The 23,525-nt window shown below is 39.4% G+C and overlaps 1 protein-coding gene across 1 annotated transcript in view; it reads right to left on the reverse strand.

Moving 5' to 3' along the window:
- The window catches only part of LOC136863514 (uncharacterized), a 147,641-nt gene that overhangs the window by 119,380 nt on the left and 4,736 nt on the right, over nucleotides 1-23,525 (reverse strand). Inside the window, exons 2-3 of the mRNA XM_067139905.2 lie at nucleotides 12,487-12,623; nucleotides 3,203-3,289 (exon numbers count right to left, since the gene is read on the reverse strand). Of these exons, the coding sequence (XP_066996006.2) occupies nucleotides 3,203-3,289; nucleotides 12,487-12,623 (224 nt within the window). The remainder of the gene's footprint in view (nucleotides 1-3,202; nucleotides 3,290-12,486; nucleotides 12,624-23,525) is intronic.

Below are 23,525 nucleotides of genomic sequence, written 5' to 3' on the forward strand. Positions count from 1 at the left end.
GGCAGACAGGGAATTGTACGTAGATGAAAGAAACACAGCGAAAACAAGTTGTTGAATCCAAAAAGAAGTTGGAAGATTTTGGTAATAACCTGGCAAGGCTAGGTAAAACAGCAGGAAAACCTTTCTGGACAGTAATAAAGAATCTTAGGAATGGAGGGGAAAAGGAAATGAACAGTGTTTTGAGTAATTCAGGTGAACTCGTAATAGATCCCAGGGAATCACTGGACAGGTGGAGGGAATAGTTTGAAAATCTTCTTAACATACAGTAAAAGGAAATCTTCTTGGTGGTGTTGCGAACAGCCAAGATTATGGGGAAGAGGAAAATGATGATGGTGAAATTATGCTTGAGGAAGTGGAAAGGGTGGTAAATAAACTCCATTGTCATAAAGCAGCAGGAATAGATGAAATTAGACCTGAAATGGTGAAGTATAGTGGGAAGGCAGGGATGAAGTGGCTTCATGGAGTAGTAAGATTAGCATGGAGTGTTGGTAAGGTACCTTCAGATTGGACAAAAGCAGTAATTGCACCTGTCTATAAGCAAGGGAACAGGAAGGATTGCAACAACTATCGAGGTATCTCATTGATTAGTATACCACGCAAAGTATTCACTGGCATCTTGGAAGGGAAGGTGCGATCAGTAGTTGAAGAGGAAGTTAGATGAAAACCAGTGTGGTTTCAGACCACAGAGGGGCTGTCAGGATCAGATTTTCAGTATGCGGCAGGTAACTGAAAAGTGCTACGAGAGGAATAGGCAGTTGTGTTTATGTTTCGTAGATCTAGAGAAAGCATATGACAGGGTACCGATGGAAAAGAGGTTCGCTATACTGGGGGACTGGAATTAAAGGTGGATTATTAAAATCAATCAAAGGCATTTATGGGTACAATTGGGCTTCAGTGAGAATTGATAGTAGAACGAGTTCTTGGTTCAGGGTACTTACAGGGGTTAGACACGGCTGAAATCTTTCGCCTTTGCTGTTCGTAGTTTACATGGTTCATCTGCAGAAATGTATAAAATTGCAGGGAGGGATTTAGTTAGGTGGAAATGTAGTAAGCAGTCTGGCCTATGCTGACGACTTGGTCCTAATGGCAGATTGTGCCGAAAGCCTGCAGTCTAATATCTAGGAACTTGAAAATGGGAGCAATGAGTATGGTATGAAAATTAGCCTCTTTAAGACTAAACTGATATCAGCAGGTAAGAAATTCAACAGAATTGAATGTCAGATTGGTGGTACAAAGCTAGAACAGGTAGATAATTTCAAGTATTTAGGTTGTGTGTTCTCCCAGGATGGCAATATAGTAAGTGAGATTGAATCAAGGTGTAGTACAGCTAATGCAGAAAGTTTGCAGTTGCGATCAGCAGTTTTCTATAAAAAGTAAGTCAGCTCCCAGACAAAATTACCTTTACATCGGTCTAGAGAGAGACCTTTTGCTAATGGCTTTATGTCACACCGACACAGATAGGTCTTATGGCGATGTTGGCATAGGAAAGGGCTAGGAGTGGAAGGAAGTGGCCATGGCCTTAATTAAGGTACAGCCCCAGCATTTGCCTGGTGTGAAATTGGGAAACCACGGCAAACCATCTTTCATGTATGTATTTTCAATCCACATTCTTCGATCTTCCCATTCACCACATCCAACCGTTCTTGAACCTTCGTGTCGTCTTCTCCCCAAATCACAATATCATCTGCAAATAACAACATGTTCATTTCTCTTCCTCCATATGCTGCTTTTGCTGTTTTCATGATGTCATCCATTACTATTGTAAACAGGATTGATGACAGAACACTTCCCTGTCTCAGCCCACTAGTGATTTTGAACCAACTTGTGTTTGCACGCAACTACAACATTCCTTGTACATTGCCATGATCATTTTTATAATCCCTGTCAAATTTCTTTTTGCACCAGACTGTCCCAAACTTTAGTCCTGGGGACACTGTCATATGGCTTTTCAATGTCAATGAATGTCATTACCATATCATTCCCATACTCCCATTGCTTTTCCATTAATTGTCTCATAATCAAAATGGGCTCTATTGTTGACCTTCCACTTCTGAAACCAAACTGATTTTCCTGTATCTCATTTTCAGCCCTCAACCTTATCGTACTTCCCAGTATCCTCTCCATTATCTTAGCAACATGGGATATCAGAGTAATTCCCCTGTAGTTCCTCAATACTTTCCTATCGCCTTTTCTTGAAAATTAGGATGATAATTCCTTTTTGCCAATCCTCAGGGACCTCCTTATTCTCCCAGACCATGCTGAGAACTCAATATGTCCACTGCAGGCCTACAACTCCAGCTACCTGTATCACCTCCACTGAAATTTGATCTATTCCAGGAGTTTTTCCATTCTTCATCTTTCTTACTTCCATTTCAGTTTTATTCATTGTAATTTCTTTGTCTATTTCTTCATCAACTAGATGTTTTCTATGTTTTCCATGTCATTTTATTCACCTTCACTTTACTCTTTACCCTATCATTCCACCAGTATGTCTCTGTCTTTCACATTTCCTGATGTTCTACCATATACCTTTTCTGCACATCCAACCAGTGCTTCCTTAAAACTTTTCCATTCATCTTCAAAATTCCCCATCTCCATCCTGGGTACCAAGGGTATTATTTTGCTTTGTTGAAATTCTTCTTGTATGGTTTTCTCTTTCAACTTCCATACTTTAATTCTTTTCTCTCTTCTTAATGCTTTTTTTTTTTTTTTTTTTTTTAAATCTTTCCCACTTTCAATTTTCCTATTACAACTCTATGATCTCCACCAAAGGCTTTTTCAGGCATGGCTATAACATCTAAAAGGTTCTTCCAGTGTTCTTCCTTGATTATATAATCAATCATGGTCTTCGATCACCTGTCTCCCCAACCATACCTTGTAATCTTCTGACTGCTTATTATATTATAAGTGTTTAATACATATGGACTCAACTGCTGGTTAATTTGGGACATTTTTCATGTTACCATCCTCCCTATTTAATGCACAATTCTGTAACTTTGATAATAAGTAATCTAATAATACAAATGAACATTTATTATTAAATTGGGAACTTTTTATTTATGATATAAGAGTATTTCTGAAAAATGTTCATCCCTTGATGCATACAATATTATTGCCATCTTCCTGTAATATAGTATTTCTGTAACACTGTGAGAAATTAAAACAAATTTGAGAAGACAGCCAGAAAGGTCCAAGAACTCACCTGATCACAACTTAGGTCTTCTAGGGCTACCTCAGGTTCGGATGATGAGACCACAGTTGGTTCCTGGCAGCATATCATCTCATGGTTCTGAGAACAGAGTAGAAACAGCACTACTACATTTCAGGAGCACCTCAAAATGATTCACTTCTACAGTACAACAAATTATAAGCTCTCAGACATCAACATTATTTCATATGCCTAAGAATAATATTACATTTTTACAATATAAACTATGAAGTAAACTTTCAGGCATGCAAGCCTTGCAATGAAAGGGCCATGGGAATGTCTTAAGAAAGGGGATATTACAAGTAATGTTTAGCTAGTAATGAATCAAGTCTAAGAAATCAACTGAAGGTCACTGAAGACTTGTCAATACACTGGTACATCGCTTTATCAGTAGCTTGACTTCTGCCATGAATTCATCCGCAAATGTGGAGGGGTGTGGGACACCAAGCCAAATGAACCTTGGTCATATAAAAGAAAATTTCTTGAGTACCACGATGACTGTTACTTAAATTTCAGAATTTCTGTTAAGCTGGTGATTTAAATTTGTAGATCATGACATATATAGTAACATGTTCATATTACAACCTCTAAATCTATGAAATTTAACCACTATCAATTATGATTGATGTATGTTTTGTGTATAAATTGGTGTACTGTTCTTCGATTAATTACTGTATGTGTTAGAATCAATTGAAACATTAATTTCATTTTACAAGTTGCTTTACGTTGCGCCGTCACAGATAAGTTTTATGGCGACGATGGGATAGGAAAGGGCTAGGAGTAGGAAGGAAGAAGCCGTAGTTTTAATTAAGGTACAGCCCCAGCAATTGCCTGGTGTGAAAATGAGAAACCATGGAAAACTATCTCCAGGGCTGCCAACAGTGGGTTTAGAACCTACTATCTCCCGAATGCAAGCTCACTGCTGCGCACCCCTAACCGCACGGCCAACTCGCTTTGTACCAATTTAAATACTGTAGGACTGAGATCAAATGGCATATTATTTGTATATTATATTTGTATATACTTGTATATACTTGTGCTGATGAAATTAATGGAGAAATGATCAAGGCTATGGGCATTTCTGGAAAACATTGTATCTACAGACTCTTCCGTAAGATCTGAAAAGAAGGGGACATACCAGTCGATTGGAAAACAGACATCATAATTCCAATTTTCAAGAAAGGAAATAGAAAGAAATGTTTCAACTATAGAGGCATCACTTTAACATCTCAAGTTGAAAACTTTATGAAATAATTATAGAGCGTAAAATCAGACCCCTTATTGAAGAGAACCTCTTCGAAGAACAGTAGGGATTCAGGAAGGGGAGATCAATAACTGATCTAATCTTTACAGTCCGTCAGTAAATGGAAAAATACTACGAAAACAACCGAGATTTGTGGTTAGCCTTTCTGGATATCAAGAAAGCATTTGATGCTGTGAACCGAGAGAAGGTGTGGGAAACACTGAAGAAAACCGGAATACAGGATGACATGATACTGAAACCGTACAGTGTCCTGTACAGCTCATTGGAATCATAGGTGCCTTTCTACCTCATTAAAATCACTTCTAAAGGTCACGTCATTGGTAGTAGTATGGGCGATGGGGATCGAGCAGCATCCGACCAGAATGGAACCCGTGGAAGATCGCCTGGAAAACAAAGGGAAGTTTGAACAGGAGCCAAGCCCCCGTGAAAAGGCTCTCTCAGCTCAAAGACAGAGGTAGAGATATGACGCAACGCGACCGTAGTCAAACATGCCCCGAGGTGTGGCTTATTTCCCAGGGATCCAAACTAACAGAAGGAACTTCCGTTTTTTTATGCACGTTTCACGGGTGCCAACGTCGAATTTTGGCACGTAAAAATTATAAGATATTTTGATCCAGACATGGGAAAATTATGAGAGGCACACCAATGAATAGAGCTGAATTTTCTGCGTATCCCAGACTAAAAATATGGAATACTTTATTCAGGGGACGAAAGGAGGTCACCAGATGTCCAGCCGTGACATATCGCAAACACATGTGAACGAGAAAGCGTCCCCGAAGCTAAGAGTCGCGCTCAAAGTTGACTCCACCCCCCAGATGACGCTAATGGAATAATTAAAAGCGGGAAGCAAATTATGTTGGAAACTGCCGATCGTCAGTAGAGCACGCCTGGTTCAAATAAGAGAGGAAAGAGAGGGTTACAATATGCACCATTTAAATGTTCTGAATTCCTGGGATGAAAGGAGCTGCTGTCCTTAATGAACCGTGAATTGTTTATGCCCATTGTCTTCCGGTGCGTAGACCATAAAAGCTGAGCTGACCCTCGCTGGAGACAGTTCTTAGCGGGTCGTTGAAAGGGGACAGTGTGTCCCATTGTGCTCTAGTTTTATAGTCCGAAACCTAGTGACCGCATTCTAAGACAGTGTTATTGTGTCCGTCGCGGCCGTGAAGTAGAAGGCCTTTGTGAGCTGTAGACGGGAAGCCAAGCGAACCTAGGCAAATGTCTCCGTGCCGCATGTCAAATTAACTAAGCTGCGAGCATAATTTATAGACGAGTAGCGGAAGCCGGCTATGGACAACGCCGACCTAAGTGAGTCTGTGATATTAATAAATTGGTATCACCCGAATTGCTACTCTAAGTCAGGGCTCTCAAGTGTCGTGAGCTACCCGATTCATGCTGTGAACGCGCCCGCTGTGATTAGAATGACCTGCTTGTTCATGGTGTAAACTCTGTGTGCGTGTCGCGGTAAACAGAGGGCCGTGTGACGAGTGGTGGAGTGTTACCCATTTGGATTACTCTAAGATTTCAGCTGTGAACGAGTTCTCCAGGATGTCGGACTTGTGTGGACCAGGGTTGGAGGACAGCACGCCCGTTTTCAGCGCCGAGGCCATGTGGCAGTAAGCACCGCCATGGGTCTCCCGTGGAAGGGAAAACCACGGCCACCAAACAGATGAGTGATGTCAATATAAATTTCTTAGCACGTTAATGTAGAACCGGTAGTAGGATGAGCTTTCCTCTGTAGTGCCTAAATGTTGTAAAATAATGCATGTCCTAACATGGAAATTTTATTGTTCTTGATCATGTTAACATAAAATTCAAGGGAAGCTAACTCCCCGGACAACCCATTTGTTTTTTTCTTAATGATTAGTTTATTGTGAGGGGTTATTCTTAGTAATATGTAGAGTATCCTAGCAAGTAAGGGAGACAAGGATAGAAGAATATTTGAGTTCCCCTAGGGGTGGCTGGAACAATAGTGGATGAGCAGGGAAAACCATGTCCAAAGGTTGTTAGTTTATGTCCAAGGTGGCTAGCGTATATGCTGGGGAAACTCATGGGTCAATCAGACGATGCATGCGTAACTTACACATATAATTGCATGCAGCAAGAGAGAAGAGATCCTGTCCGAGAGAGGTACATAAATATGTTATTTAGGTATAATATTGAGGGACAGTTCGTGAGTTTCTCGTGATTCTTGATTATTTAACCAGAAATGTATGGAGTTTTTTTTGTCTGCAACCAGCTGAGATCCAGGGAAGCCAGAGTCGTATGTATGGTAGAAATATGAATATATGCCTAACTTTGGGTGGTGAGCAAAGAAGATGAGGAGCGTGGAATTGAGGAATCATGAGAGTCCTATGCCCAAGGAAAGAAGATACGCGATATGGGATGTAATGAGAGGGCCGAATGCCCAGATAGTTTTATGATGAGATGATTCGGAAGGGATGGTGCCCATAGTCGGCGCTCTACGAGAAAAATGAGAATGTATGGAATAAATGAGTATTTCTTGGGAATTTTGCGGTAAGATGAATAAACAAATGAAGTGGGCCATAGATATGTGTCTTCGAGAAAGGAAGGCTGGACGTTGTGAGGGAGAGAAGAATCCGGCGTGGCCAATGAATGAGGAATGGTAGTATGAAGCGAATGACCGTCCCTTTCCTTTTTTTTTTGCGAGTGTTTGCTCCTCGTGACAGAGCGGTCCTGCTGTGCTATTGTAGTTAAAACTTGAGGCTCTGGATCTCCCCCCGTAACTGCTTGTTGTTTTAACTGGTTCGGCTAAGACACTTCTGTCAATGATAATATCACGGTGATATAGAAGGTAATTAATAAATGAGTAGGGATCTCCCCCAATATCCGGCAATATGAGACCGTAGCTAGTGAAGGGATTTTTCAGGAATGTACCTCTCAGTCGGAGTCGTCTAGTTCAAGCCCAGGTCAGATGGGCTGAGGCAGAAGATACTGATAACCATGTTTTTCTTACAGGAATAGCCTCCTTTATGCATGAGGTGTATATATCTGTGTGTGTTTAGTATTTAATGTGCATTTATTTTCAGTTCAAACAGAACCGATGTTCAACGTTTTGTCTTGGTGACAGATCAGGGAAGTCCGGGGATTTTAGCTACTGGTACGTGTGTTTTGTCTATGTATCATATAAATATATCTTATAATATGGTAATCATGTAGTGCAGGAACCAGTTAGTTACGTGCTAACAGGAAATATTATGTGTAGGGACATCAGCTTATCTCATGGTGTGATCGACAGAATATAAAAATGTCATGAACGGTCTGAACTAATGAGGGAAAGATGTACGATAGTAATCGCAAAACCTCAATTACACCGTTGTGCAGACGACGTCCTTAGGCGAGTCGAATTTTAAAGTGTTAATTATTTTCTTTCCTCCCGTATGCGGATAATTCATTGTATAGGGTTGTATCTATTTTTTTATTGTCATATTTTGAATGTCTTTGTAACCCCCCATTCTATGATTCTTGTCATTTGTAGCGGTGCTAAGCAGTATCCAGTAGACAGTTGAAGCCAGAGAATCCAACTTTCAGATTACATAAGGCTCCATCTTAAGTATTAGTGTTCTTTTTTTTTCTTTAAACGTACCACCCCCGCCCAAGTGCTCGAGCTGCTGAGGCCAGCACAGAAAGTAGGAAGGGGATCGGTTCGAAGCTCGTTAGGCATGTCGAGCCGGTCCTCACTCTAGTCTCATCCGTGGGTGTTTACCCTGTTATGTGGAGGCATTCTTATGCGCGGGTCGTCCATTCGAGGCCCGGAAGGGCGTAATACACAGAATCAAGAATTTGTATGAAGTTACCCGAAGTAAAGTCAAAACACCTATAGGAATGACTGAAACCTTTGATATAAAATCTGGGTTAAGACAGGGTGGTGTTTTGTCTCCTCTACTTTTCATCACTGTGATGAACGAGATTCAGAGAAAAGTACACTAAACCACTGGAGGTAAGAAAATGAAAGTTATCTTGTTCGCAGATGATATATGCTTGTGGGGAGACTCTAAAGAAGACCTTCAAGGACAAATAAACTCCTGGACAGAAGCTGCTAAAGAATATGGACTCATCTTCAGCCAAGAGAAAAGTGAGGTTATGGTCATGAAGAGATACGGACAACCAATGGGACACATTGAAATGGAGGGGAAACAGCTACAGATGAACCATCAATTCAAATATCTTGGAAGTGTTATCTCTGATACAGGTTCCACAGACAACGAAATTTCCCCACAGAATTCAGCCAGTAGCAACTTTTACAAAATAGTTAATGACATAATATGGAACAAGAAAATACCAACAAAATGTAAGAGAGTCATATATGAAACCTATTACTACCAATCCTGACCTATGGTTGCGAAACATGGACCATGAGAAATCAAGATGTTAGTAGAATCCAGGCAGCAGAAATGAGATTTGTCCGTAGCATGATCGGTAAAACACGGAGGGACAGAGTCCATAATGAGGAAATCCGCAAGCAGGCTCAAGTTGTAAGACTGCAGGACAGAATAACAGCGCAGCGACTGAGATGGTATGGACATATACGACGCATGGGAGATAACAGATTACCGAAAAGAACGTATGATCTAAAACTTGAAGACAAAAGACCAAGAGGGTGACCAAGACTCAGGTACAAGGACATGGTGAAGATTGACATTCAACAGCGAGGACATACTTTGGAAAGCATCGAAGAAGGAGAGAAGTTCAGAGACCATAACTGGTGGAGAAGCCTCGTTCACCAACCCATTGCTTAAGATGGAACGACGTAGGATATGTATGTATGTATGTATGTATGTATGTATGTATGTATGTATGTATGTATGTATGTATGTATGTATGTATGTATTTATTTATGTATGTATGTATGTATGCTTGTGACCACAGGATGAAAGATAAAAATAAAATCTACCTACTGTCCAATGGTTCGGGCACATTGTAAGATGCACCACGTTACATGCACAGCAATTTAGTATATTTTATATTATTAATGCATCACACAGTATTATGTGAGAAACTATCAAGGCAATTATGTTATTATTATGGCATAATTAATTTCCAGCATCATAATGCAAATTTCTAGGTTGTATTAATTAAGGCATTTAGTGTATTTCTATGTTAAAACTGTGTGTCTGGCTCATTGGCTGAATGGTCAGTGTTGAGACCTTCGGTTCAGAAGGTTCCAGGTTTGATTCCCAGCCGGGTCAGAGATTTCAACTGCGTCTGATAAATTCTTCTGGGTGTCCATGTTTGTCCCAAACTCTCCTCTTCATTTTCAGATAACGCACCACACTGCCAACCACAACAGAAACATGCGATAGTGATTACATCTTTCCACATAGGGTTGGAGTTACGAAGAACATCCGGTTTTAAAATCGGGCAATATCCACACGTGCGACACAGTTTGCACCCGCGCCTCCACAGTTGTGAGAATAAGTAGAATAATAATATGAAGAAGAAAAATACAGGTTAAAATTATGTAAATATGTGGTAAGAATCACAAAGCCATTTTCTGGGGCATTTAAACTCAACCTATTTGTGTACAAAAAGAAGGGCTATAATTTTTGGTTAAACCATGGCCAGGAATATCCTGAGAAATCAATTCACATGTGTGTGCACCGACATAAAAAGTAGTTTGGGGAAAACTACATAACAGAAAGTTGTGAGTCTGGGTTTATCCAGCAACTGGTTAGGAAAATATGGATTGACATGGAACAGAACGAAATTTATGTTGAAGTCAAAATGGCAAAAAAAATGTAAAATATGCTAGGATATGTCAGACGTAAAAAAGTGGCACTTGCTACTACACAAGAGGATGGCAAGATGCAGGGTAGCATAACACAGCACAAGTTTAGGGACATATCTTCACAAGGAGGTCGAACCAAGGACAGCTCCCGAGTTTCAGGACATGAAGCTTCAAAACCAGTCAAAAAAGCAGCGATCTACTGGAGTGAGTAAATACCCATTACAAATGTGGGAAGTAAATGGAAAGGAATACGTATTAGTGCTTATCTGATCTGTACAGAAATATTTTAAATTCTTGTTGCTAAAAATTCGTACATATATATATTTTTTTCTTTAAGTTGATAATATACAGGGTTATTCACCTAAGTAATGGTACCAAGGGGCTCATAATTGGAAATACATAACCTTTTCATGGCATCAATAATTTCTGAGATAATAGTACTAACTTAGTTTACTTAAATGGAACTACAGTTTTCTACATGCATTACAACTGAGCACCGTGATTATTTTGAAAATCAGCAAGTACTTCTCAAAAAAAAAAAAAAAAATTATATACTCAAACATGCTTCATTTCCCAACTGGGGCTGCCCTGTTCGATTCATGCTATGTATGAAACATGGTGTAGGTATTGACATATACAGTTGCTTCTTCTGACAGATAGGTATTCTCTCCACTGTACTCATAAACACAATATGATGTACAATTTTTCACATAGCCACCTCAATTTGGACCTTATTTTATGAGCCTTGCATACTTTGCATGGCCTAGAAGGATGTTTCTTCCTTTCTGTTGGAGGAATAGGCACTGAAAAATTCCCCATACTTTTGCCTGAAGCCACAGGGGGCCATCTTGACTGGATGGTCTTCCTCCAGTTGTTCTAGGCGGGAGAACAACACTGCAACAATTGCTTGGCAAAGGCTGTGCAAAAGTCTGTATAATGCAGCCGCCTGCCAGTGACCTTCATGAATAAAACATATGAATTTAAGATAGCCATATCCAATAGATACAGCATTATCTTTTTATAACCCTTGATAGTCCGTCGCGTTACAGGGAAACATGCAAGGACTTGGTCTTAATGATCTACAGCATTCATTTTCCTATTGTAGCTTCCAATACCCTTGGGTTTTTTCACTACTTCTTCTCCTCCACCTTGTTTTCTTCGAATTTTCACAACTTCAAATTCCAAGACCTTATCAACAGTTGAATGCAAATGCACATCCTTTCTATCTTTCCATTTTATGGCAAGAATGTTATTAGCTGTCATACTAATAGTCTCACCTTTCGTCAGTTTTACTGTGCAGAACTCTGGAAGCATGTTCTTCCTGTTACAGCGTACGGTACCCACAGCATGAGTTCCATTCACCAACAAGGATCGAAAAAGTTCAGAAGAAACATACCAGTTATCAAAATATATGACCTTGGTTCAAGTTTGCTTCCATTAGTTCCAACACTACTGCTTCTGATGTTGGAATACCGTCCTGTTTGTCTTGTCTGGTATAAATTTTGAACTGGGAACAGTATCCAGAAGCACTTTCACAGAGTTTATACATTTTAATTCTGAACCTGGCTCTTTTGGAAGGACTGTATTGCACAAATGGGAGTCTACCTCAAAATTTCATAAGACTCTCATGAATACCTATATCTCTGTCAAGATTGTAGATATTTTGAAAATCAGCAAGTACTTCTCAAAAAAAAAAAAAAATTATATACTCAAATCGGGCAATATGCAAATTTTGTTTGCAAATATGAAATGACTGGTCTGATTTTTCTTAGACGGTCATTTGGATCTGTAAACATGTCATCAGAGAAGTGCAAAAACTGTGAAATTTGACAGAACTGTTCAAATGTCATAGTTTCTGAAAATATTTCAGTTCCTATAACCTTCGTGTTAGACTAGTACAACTTAAGTTCAGGTTTTCTTACCTGAAACATGAGAATCATAAGCGAAAAATATGCCTTTATCTCATGAACCGTGCAAGGATACCATTTACTGTCACATTTCAGATTTTTTCCTCATCAAATTATTCGCCTGGAAAGCAGCATAGTCAATGGTTTCTATTGCAATCATTTTTCAGAACTCATCCCCAAGAAATTCAGAACACACATCTAATACAGAAGGATTTGTGCCCAGTCTTCTCAAAACAATGGCACTCAGACTAGAAACACCAGTGAATGGAATTGTTTTCAGTTATTGGAAATGTTTGACCAATTCCGTGTTGAAGATCCAGCTCGTAAAGCAACCCCGCCCACCTCAGTCTTCATTTACATTGCCCATGCTGCCGTCATCACTAGAATCATTTTCCCTAACACTATCAACATCACTATGATCTTCAGTGCAAGAAATATCACTGTCTTCTGAAGGAAAATCATTCTCATTATCACTTTCTAACCACTTTACAATATCTACATAATCATCAGACATGTTTATTTACTAACAAGCGCAAGCAGATAGCATTTTGTTTTTTATACAGTATCCTGTGAACTTAGAAGAGTGGATACCATTTAGAAGATTCACTGAACTTCAAGGAGTAATCTACATGCAGCGCAAGACTCATCACATGCTAGTAACTAAAACTACAAACATTTATAAATTAGTACAGAACAGATCCGTATGTCTGTGTTCGGTCCAAAATGGCGGCGTATGGAACGGTTCCATAAGTCGGCGCCAACTAGTTAATAGAATGAAGGGGCCCCTCTTTCCCAGAGAAATGTTAGGAGCGGTCTTCCCATGTAAAAGCTCAATTCAGTTCATGTCAGGCCACATAATTTGCTGGAACACCCTAAAAACACTCCTGGATCACCTCCACCCAATGACATTGTGTATTATACTATTGTTAAGAAAATGAAATCCATGAAGGGATGCATATGATCAAAGAGGGCTTGTAGCAGTCACCTGCAACCATACACATTTCTGAACTCCTGTTTTAAGAAAATTATAACTCCACCATTTAACTGGTGATATTAATAATAATAATAATAATAATAATAATAATAATAATAATAATAATAATAATATGGCAATACATGAGAGCATGACATTACGACCTTGTTTTACTATTAAGGAATGTGAATGTATAAATTGATGTGTTTTGCATTTATTTTGACTGATAGAAGTATGTGTATGTATTTTTTTTTGCTAGTTGTTTTACGTCGCACCGACACAGATAGGTCTTACGGCGACGATGGGACAGGAAAGGGCTAGGAGTGGGAAGGAAGCGGCCGTGGCCTTAATTAAGGTACAGCCCCAGCATTTGCCTGGTGTGAAAATGGGAAACCACGGAAAACCATTTTCAGGGCTGCCGACAGTGGGGTTCGAAGCTACTATCTCCCGAATACTGGATACTGGCCGCACTTAAGCGACTGCAGCTATCGAGCTTGGTGTGTGCATGTATTAAAAGAGTTAATGTTACACATCACTGTGCAATGGGGAAACTGACTATATCAGAAGGACAGTTAAGACTCACTGGTTAAATCAGGAAGTGATGAATCACACAGTTTGGAAATCCCAGTTAAAGACATGTCATACAGGGTTAAGACTGTAACCAACCAATGTCAAACAGAAGAGTAGCGCTAAGCGCATGTGTGTAAAATTAGCAATAGCCAATCAGGAAACTGAGAATTCAAATTAATTTTGAACAGGATATCACCGACTGAAACTACATCTGTCCTTAAAGGACGTTTTCTCCATGTGGTCGCTGTGCATATAAGAGATGTTTCAGCCCAGGAGCTTGCATTAAGGACTTGCTTACTGACCTACAAAGTGAAGAGACTGAATTCGTAACATTTTGTTTGTGTGTCTCATGAGCTTCGGAACTCTCATTGGGACATGTAAAAGTATATATATGTTAGTCTCTTTATATCGAATTGATTGTTTGATGTCCAACATGATGTTCTGTTGCATGTGGAACATGGTCAATTTGCATACTGCATATTGGATGTACGAGGGGCATACTATATTGATTTACACTTTACTTTTTGTACGCCCGGGTATGGTTCACATTTCACTTTTGAAGGGGGCGATGTGTAACTAGTGTCTTGTTCCACCGTTTGGTAGCAACACGCACAGGAGCCAACGAATGCTCTCGTCATAGCCATTTCATAACAACACTGTCAGCGTAGGAGCAGACAATATGGAAAGCAACCGTCAGGGACAGCGCTACGACTGCAGAAATTCATCGGCGCTTGGTGGCAGTCTGTGGAGAACATGCGCCGTCACAGAGAACAGTTTACAACTGGGTGGAAGGTTGGAAAACAGGGCACACATCGGTGGACAAGGGAACCAGTTCTGAAAGGAATGTGACAGTGTCAACACCAGTTAACATTGCCTGGGTCCAAGGAAACAAATGCATCACATTTACGGAAATGGAGGCAGCCACGAGAAATAGCCAAAACACCCTGCAGTGGATCGTGCATGGCCACTTACAGTTGGGGAAGGTGTCATCCACGTGGGTGCCTAGACTCTTGTCAGCAGACAAAAACCAGAGGCATGTGGACGTGTGCAGAGAATTTTTGCAACCTCATGATCAAGATCCAACCGACTTCATGGCTAGGCTTGTGACTGGTGATGAGACATGCTCCATTACCATGAGCCACAAAGGAAACGGCAATCAATGCACTGGAAGCACAGGGGCAGTCCACCGCCAAAGAAATGTCAAACAGTGCCATCAGTTGGATTTCAATCCAATCATGCCTTTTTTACTCGCCAATGTACCTAACAAATAATATTGAATTTTTATGTCCCCACATTTTTTATTTTAATATAAAAAAATGCTATTTGTTTGCAGCATTGACCTATAGAGATCTTTTGCCCCTACCTGCACCATGTGACATGAACCTGCGTGTAATTGAAATGGAGGAAGTGTAGAATGTTGAATGTGAGGAAAGGAACGTTAAGGATGACACAAGCACCCAGTCCCCAGGCCAGGGATATTAATCATTTACAATTAAAAACCCCTGTCCCAGCTGGGAATTGAACCTGGGGCCACCAGGTGACATGTCCCCTACACCGCAGGGCCGGTCATGTCCCCACTTACCTTCAAAGATTTTCGGAGACGCCAAACAAAACATACTAGAGTATGCGTTAATAAAAAAATGGGAGACAACGAACGTACGAAATTAAACATTATGATGATAATAAAACACATTACTGCCACACCTGTAGATATCCATGAGTGCAGCAAACTTTCCTGTTATTTATTTTTATTCTTTCCGTCGTGGAACTTTTGGCACTATCTGGGAGATACCATACCTAACCTAAACAATGCAGTCTCTTATCTCATTTACAGCTGTTTCAGTAAATCCTGCTGTGATAAATGTAGAGAACAAGCATGAAATATACTTAAAAATAAGGGTCTGGCTTTTAACAGCCACAGTTATCAAAAGAATGCTTCCAGTCACTATGTATTACATTCGGAAATACAACTCGTAGCATACGCTAGTTATCAGCTGGTGGTTTGGCACGCTTTCAACAACACGGCTTTATTCCGGAAAGGCTTCTGCTACACATACACCAGCTGGAAATATCAGAGACCATCTCCAAAAAGACGGGACCTCAAATGCTCTCGGTCTCGATTGCAGAGTATGGCTGGTGAGATGGCAGTGAAGATGACATCACTTGGAATGACGACAAACCAGTAGCAGGGAAGTTAGCGGCACAAGACAATTAACCCTAGAATCATAAACTTTTGTCTCCCAGAGTACGCACTACTGTAGATCCCGTGATAATTTCAGGACGTTAATGAATTGTGCCTTCCCCCTCCATCTATTCTTCCCCGGCTATCAACAATCAGTGCTGACCTCCGTTTCAAGCATGAAGGCCCAGTTGTTTATTTGCTACAATATAACCATCATCTGAGACACGAAAGTTTACGATTTGTGAAATTATTTGTGATTTGTGTGAATATTTGGTTCATTACAGTAATGTTTTTTGTACATAATACGTAAGCTTTATAGGAAACTGAAATGGATAATCTATCGCACGACGAAGAATTGATAGCGGCAGTTCTTTCTGGATTAGACAGAGAACCCACTCTCTTCAGGAGACATTAGTGGTAATCAAAGTGACGTAAGTGGAAGTTGAAGATGGTGTAGAAGAATCACTGCATTGGTCAGACAGTGATGCCGACCCTACCTTATTGCTCAAAAGCTCAGAAGATGAAAGCGACCAATCAGCAAGTGAACGAACTTCATCTCAGGGCACACATCATGCAAGTAATACTAATCAACATTCTGAATCTGACAGTAATAACGATAATGATATAAACAACAGTAGCCACCCAAATATAATTGTTTCCAGGAAAACGATTCTCAGAGGACGAGATGTCATAAGTGGTCCGCAAACAAGCCACAAAGGGTTGGAAGCCGAACATCAGCTCGAAATATGATTTATACTAGACAAAGGCCAGTAAATGTTGGAGCAAAATTGGGAAGTCCAATAGATGCTTTCATTTCATTCTTTTCTGATGAAATGCTAAACCAAATAGTTACTCACACCACTGAAATCACTGTTAAAAATTTAAAATACAGAAATATAACCTCAACCAACTGCACAACTAATTTAGTAGAAATGAAATCTCTCATGGGTCTGTTAGTACTGTCAGCTGCTCAGAAAAGTAACCATGTGAACTCTAAAGAATTATTTGACTCTAGTTTTAGTGGACCACGCTATGTATCTTGCATGTCAAAAGATTGTTTTGACTTTCTGATAAGCAGTCTTAGGTTTGACGACAAGACAACCAGGCGTTTGCGTCATGAACATAAGTTTGCACCTATACGTGAGCTTAGGGATCAGTTTGTTTCAACCTGCACTCATAACTATATTCCAGGAGGGTTCTTGACAGTTGAACACCTGATCGCATTTCAAGGCCGCTGTCCATTTTGCATGTATATGCCCAAAAAGCCCAATAAATATGGGATAAAAATAATTTTGTTATGTGATGTTAAAAGGAAGTACATGTTCAATGCGATTCCATACCTTGGTAAAGGTACTAATCCAACAAACCTCCCCTTGGCCATGTATTTAGTGAATGAAATTACCCGGCCAATACATGGATCAAACAGAAAATATTACCACCGACAATTGGTTCACCTCAGTTCGTCTGGTCGATTCTCTGCATTGCGACCATAACCTGAATCATTGTCCAGCTCTTAAATGTAAATTCATTGAATCATGTGTGTAAGGAATGTGCCGATATTTTTATTGACAAGTGTTTTAATGTAAGGATACAATGCTTTTAAATGAGAGAAAAGACAAATCTAGCCATGAAAGTTCAGGCCGGAATGCTAAAGCTAAAAAATAAAAAAAAATGCAGTTCATTTCACATCTTGATTATATGTCTAATTTCAGTCTTTAAATAATAAACTGTTAAATAATTCTTCATTCATTTATCCATAATTGGTATAGCAACTACGAAGTTAATAACTTGGTAACACTTTCTTTCTAGACGTAATTTATTTATCCATTTCCGTATATAAATTTCCATTGATATTTGAATTTAGCGCAAATTTCCAGGTCACACCCCTAGGAAGCGCCACTAGCGAATTGTCTCCCATTTTAATAAGGCTAAATCTGGAAGTGTCACGCATTGTCTCTATTGTATCTGGTGCCGCGGACACTTTCAATGAAATATCAACAGTGATGTCCTCTTCAAGAAAAACGAGAAGATGGCCAATGTGTATCTTTTATAGTACGATTAATACATCACTTGTCAATGTGCATATGATTGTTCAAAACGGCCAAAAGCCACTTTCAAGGCAAGAGTTTGCAAAGGATATATCCAAAATGCTAATGGTTCCAAAGCTGCAAGAGAGACTTCAGACACCAACTTTGAGGCACAGCCTGAAGAGGACCATTGCTGAAATTCTTGGAAAAGATGGCATTCCTGAAGAGTCTCAACTAGGTACTGCTGAAGGAAGAAAAATTTGTGCATTTTGTCCATCAAAGAAAAGAAGAATGACCCGATTCTTTTGTAAGACATACTGAAGGTACTTGCGTCTTGATCACCAAGAAAAACAGTGCCCTGAATGTGCCTACTGAAGAAAAACTGACCAGAGTGTATTGTCATCACTCCGTGTGATAGTTTTAAGTATCATTTTCTGCATTGTGTGTAAAATGTTGGCTTTATGCTTATTAAAGTGCTTTTCTTGTTGGTAGTCAGACACACAAAAGTTTATTATTAGAGTTACACTGGAGGGACTTTATGATTCTAGGGTTAAAATGAAAGCAGTAATCAGGTTTACTGTGTAGTAGGCCTACTACCCTTATCCCTTTTCTCGACAGAATCAAGTATGAAGTGAGACTCATCATTGTAGCAAGTTTTTACGACCTAATGCCCATCCTGACGTCAACCTCAGAGGAGGAATTAATGAGATGAAACGAATAACGTGATATGAGCAACTAAAACGGATTATATTTACCTTATATGTAGGCCTAAAGGTAGTCTTCACCATTTATTGACTTTTGACATTTAGAAATACTGCCTTCCAATGACAATAGCCAGTATAACTCAAATATTCAGTGGTTTGTTAAAGAACAATGTAGAATGTTTACATGTACAATTTATAGCTCTTTACAGCCTAGAAGTCATGTGTTCACTGCACAAAATTTGAGGTTATTGCATATTGAATCACCCTTTACTTTACTGGCTGTAAAAATGAAAAAAAAATACGCGAGTAAATATGGTATTTATAACGTGAATAAATTAATATGTTATGTTGTGAGATGAAGCAGGGTGGGAGAAGGAAGTTTTATTTGTATATTTCCAGTGTTGTTGATACTGTGGCTGGTACAGATGATTAATATTGCTCAGGAAATCCTATAGTTTAAATCATAATAAATTTTACTGGGAGTTAAAACCTGGCATGCTCACCAAATTTATTTTCAGGATTTAAATAGTGTCAATTAAGGTTATAAGCAAAGTTGAAGACTCGTCAGCACATGATCACCTCCCTGGAAGAAGAAGAGTACTCATGCTAGGCAAAACTCAATTATTCACTTATTTCTGTAATAACAAGTAATGGGGGAACCCAATTTTAGTTCAAGTTTTGGTGACATGTTTGTAGAATTTAATTGCAAAAGGGCAGAGGGGAGGGGAATTAGCTATAAGTGCGCCTCAGCAAATAAGGGTATGTTTCATTTTCTTACAATTAATGCCCTCCTGGCAGGTGAGTTACAATTAGCTTTAAATTTGAAATCAATATTGAAGAGTTACAACTGGCACATCAACGTGTGGCTTAAATGAGGTCCAAATTTGCTTTATAATTTAGGAATGTTTTTACAATCTGCTTTATGTTGCACCGACACTGATAGGCCTTATGTTGACAATGGGATAAGAAAGGGCTAGAAGTGGGAAGGAAGCAGCCGTGACCTTAATTGAAATACAGCCTCAGCATTTGCCGGGTGTGAAAATGGGAAACCACGGAAAACCATCTTCAGGGCTGTCGACAGTGGGGTTCGAACATACTATCTCCCGGATGCAAGCTCACAGCTGCATGCCCCTAACCACACGACCAACTAGCTCGGTAATTTAGGCATTCACAGGGGGACTAGATACACTTGTGTTGAAGTTAACATATTTAAGGTTATAAGAAGGTGTTGCAGTGAATCTTATAATTTGAAATTAAGATGTAGAAGTATATAGCGAAGAGTATTATTAAGTAAAGATAAGGTATCAATCAACCAGTGAAAAAAGTATTAGTGAAAGCTTAATCACAAGTGTACGAAGTGTAGACAGCAATCACAGTAAAGAATTTAAGGAAACTGTTTCTAATTCTGGAGCAATGGAGGGAGGAAAGAGAAATAATATTCAGTTGGAAAGTTTGTCTCCCAAAATAGTAGGGCCTATATGCAACTGTAGTGGGGAAAGAAAAGGGAAAGGGTAATGGTGAAGATAAAAATAGTATGGGGCGTGGAGCTCTACTCGAAGACGGAATGAGTTCTGTCAAATGTTCGTACCTGTAAAACATCTACATTATGTCCAGGCTTAGATGGGTTCCCTCCCACTATTGTATCGCTGAGGTTTTCGGCACTTCCCTCAGAGCACTGTATAGTCATTAGTCTTTCAGACAGGAATCAAAATTGCTCCTTCTTAACAAGAATCTAGTATTTTAGTATTATCGGATATGAGTATGTTCTCGAGACCAGAAAAGGTGTTGCATCTTACATAAAGCCATGGGAGATCTTGGGATTGCCTATTACTATTTTGGTCCTAATATAAGATGGAGAAATTTATGTTTACGTTTTTGTGTTAACAATGTCATAAAAACTGCAGTAGTTTTACTTGCGCTGTGTAACATTTTAAAAGTTAGTTAATTTCACACTCGTACTGGCTTGTGCAGCGAGCACGCTTTCCAGCTGAGCTCAAGGTCCTGAATAAAGGAAATTTCTGGAGTTTTGATGATAATTTTTCTCTTTCCAATTTGCTTGTGATTAGTTAAATGCACAATTGAATATAATGTATTCGAGAACTTTTGAGAATCAATACTTTCATTTGAAACCATATTCTCAAGTTCAACATAACCTTTAAAATTCTGTGTAGGCCTAATTTACGCGTTACAAGATTTCCATAAACTTACTATGAACTGTACACTGGTGACCAAATTACAACGGAAGATTAGAAAAGAAAAAAGAAAGAATTTTGCCATCATGTTGGGTGCTTTATTTTATTAGATTACAAGATTTATAAACTATCCTACTTGCAGTTGATTGTTGTTTGGCTTGGCATTATTAGATTTTTTGATAAGTTTGGCTGATCAAATTTGCTGACCTGAAAGAAGTTTTCACAGAAAACTTTGGGAAACTGACAAAGTTTCCCCAGTAAAATTGAATAGTATCAAGATTTTTAACTCACGTAATTAATGTTTGAACCCAGCCCTGCAGTCTAGCTTGCCTGCCCCTCACCCAGAGTCCCCGGGTTCAATTCCCGGGCAGGCCAGGCAATTTTCACCCAGATATAAGGGGTGGTTCCAGGTCCACTCAGCCTGTGTGATTACCTTTAATTGAGGAGGTCTCCAATGGTGAGAGGGTAACCCCAGTTTAGAGAACCAGGAATAATGGCATCACACTGACCATGCATCACCTCGTAATCTGCAGGCCTTCTGGCGTAGCAGCAGTCGCTTTGTAGGCGAAGGCCCATTATAGATGTACTTTGGTTTAGGAGTGTTTGTAAGATTATAATTATACATATTTCATTTTTGTGCTGTTTAGCCAAAGTGTTGATGGTTTTAATTCATAATAGGATTTTCCGTTTTCCTGTGCTGTACTTTTTTTCCCCGGGGTCCCTCCAAATATGGAGAATAGAGGTTCCGCTGTAATAGTGATTTCCAGCCTAGAAATTATGATAATCACAGGGGCAGAAGGGAAGGGAATGAGAATAGGCCACAAAACACGAGGAAAGAAAATCAAAACAAACAGAAGGAAAGGAGATGGGAATGGGGAGCATGGGCACACAAATCCTGTCACAATGATTCCTCACAACAGGGAGGATTTAAATTAGTAAGGAACAATAGTTATGGGTTGAACAACTTGTAGTCCCATAATCAGGATCCTGTTACTACGTGTGTGATGAATGAAGACTGTGACAAATTATGATGCGGAGGCAGATCTTGCAAATGACCTAAATTCAAGTGAGATTGATGTCAGGGATATATATTAATTAATCCCTTACTGAAGCAGTGGCTGAGGGAGAGAAAAAAGAATTAAGGTGTTATTGGACTCTAGGAGTGACTGTTCTTGCATAAGTGTGAAAAGATATGAACATATTCAGAGTAAAGGGTGGAAATTTGAAGAAATTCCTGTATCTAATATAGTTGTATGTCTGTAGTATTGGTACCAGGTCTCAAACGATTCTAAATCAAATAACTGTTAAGATGATTTGGGTGGGTGGGCTGAGTGCCAGGGAATAGATTTTATTAGTTGTGACAAATCTGATTTATTCCATCATTTTAGGGTCAGATTTTTTGAATGAAAGGAGATGTAAATTAGAGTGCAGTAATGCTTCTGAAACACTGTGGTCTAAAGGTAGCAAGAAGCCTGTTAAGCTGGGCTAATCTATGGAGAAGAATAAATTTGTGTACAAAACATGTCATACCCAGTTATTAGAAGAGGAGGATTTACATTCGGAGGAGACTTTTGTTGGATGTTATGAAGAAGAGAAAGATGTTATAGATATCCCAAATTGTAATGGGAAAGAATATAAAGAAATTGAGATAAGGGAGACTTGAGATGACTGGTCTGGACTGTGACCAAAAGGATAAGTTATATGAAGTTTTAATAAAAGGTGTGAATGTATTCCTGACAAGCCGGGTATGATCAATTCGTATACACACAGTTTCGACATTACAGATAGGTCTGGTTTTACTAGTATTGTTATCCAATACCTTAAGCATATGCCAAAACTGTCGATGATTTTGTCCTAGAAATGCTGTCTGATGATGTCATTGAGAAGCCAGTAAGTCAATTCTCTCATTGCGGTAGGAAAGAAAGGCGGATTGGGACGTGGTTGTCTACATGCCAGGCAAATAAACAAAAGGATTGCAGCCAATCATGAAAGACTTGACACCACAGAAGAGCTAGTGCAGAGGTTTAAGAGGAGGCCCTGGTTAACTACAGTTGATCCGAGTTCTAGCTCGTGGCAAATCCCATTAAGAAAAGAAAATAGGCCGCTAACAGCCTTTTTGTACCGAGGGAAGTAAAATCAGTTTTGACACATCCCTTTTGGTACCAAGACTTCACCGTGTCAGGGTTAACTGGAGCTTTAGATACTGCCTTAGGACCTGTTTCACTCAGCCTACACAAAAAATGAATACCAGGTTAATTCCTAGGGGCAAAGGCGGCCGGATGTAGAGCTAACCACTCTACCCCATCACGTGCCGAGGTTAACAATGGTGGAAGCCTTTACCTTCCACTCCTCCAAGGGCCTTCATGGCCTATACGGAGGTGACTTTGCTTTGCTTTGCTTTGCTTTGCTTTGCTTAGGACCTATGACTAGTGATTATGTTGCCACCTTTATTGATGACTTTGTGACGATAATTCGAGGAGCCTTTGGCTAATTTATACACTGTTTTCAGCAAGTTAATTAACACCTTAACTGGGTACTAAATTCTCCACATGCGTAACCTGCCGTGGATACTTTTTCCCCACTTTGTGATATTTAAATATTTCCTTCACAAATGTGTACACAATTAGTTTAATCTAATACGATAGTAATTATTATTCTTCAATAACGTGATACTAACATTATTTACATTGTTATACATCCAAATGTGTTACTAACATTATTTACATTGTTCTGAATCAGGATGATTATA

Source organism: Anabrus simplex, chromosome 2, assembly GCF_040414725.1.
Source record: "Anabrus simplex isolate iqAnaSimp1 chromosome 2, ASM4041472v1, whole genome shotgun sequence".
Lineage (NCBI taxonomy): Eukaryota > Metazoa > Arthropoda > Insecta > Orthoptera > Tettigoniidae > Anabrus > Anabrus simplex.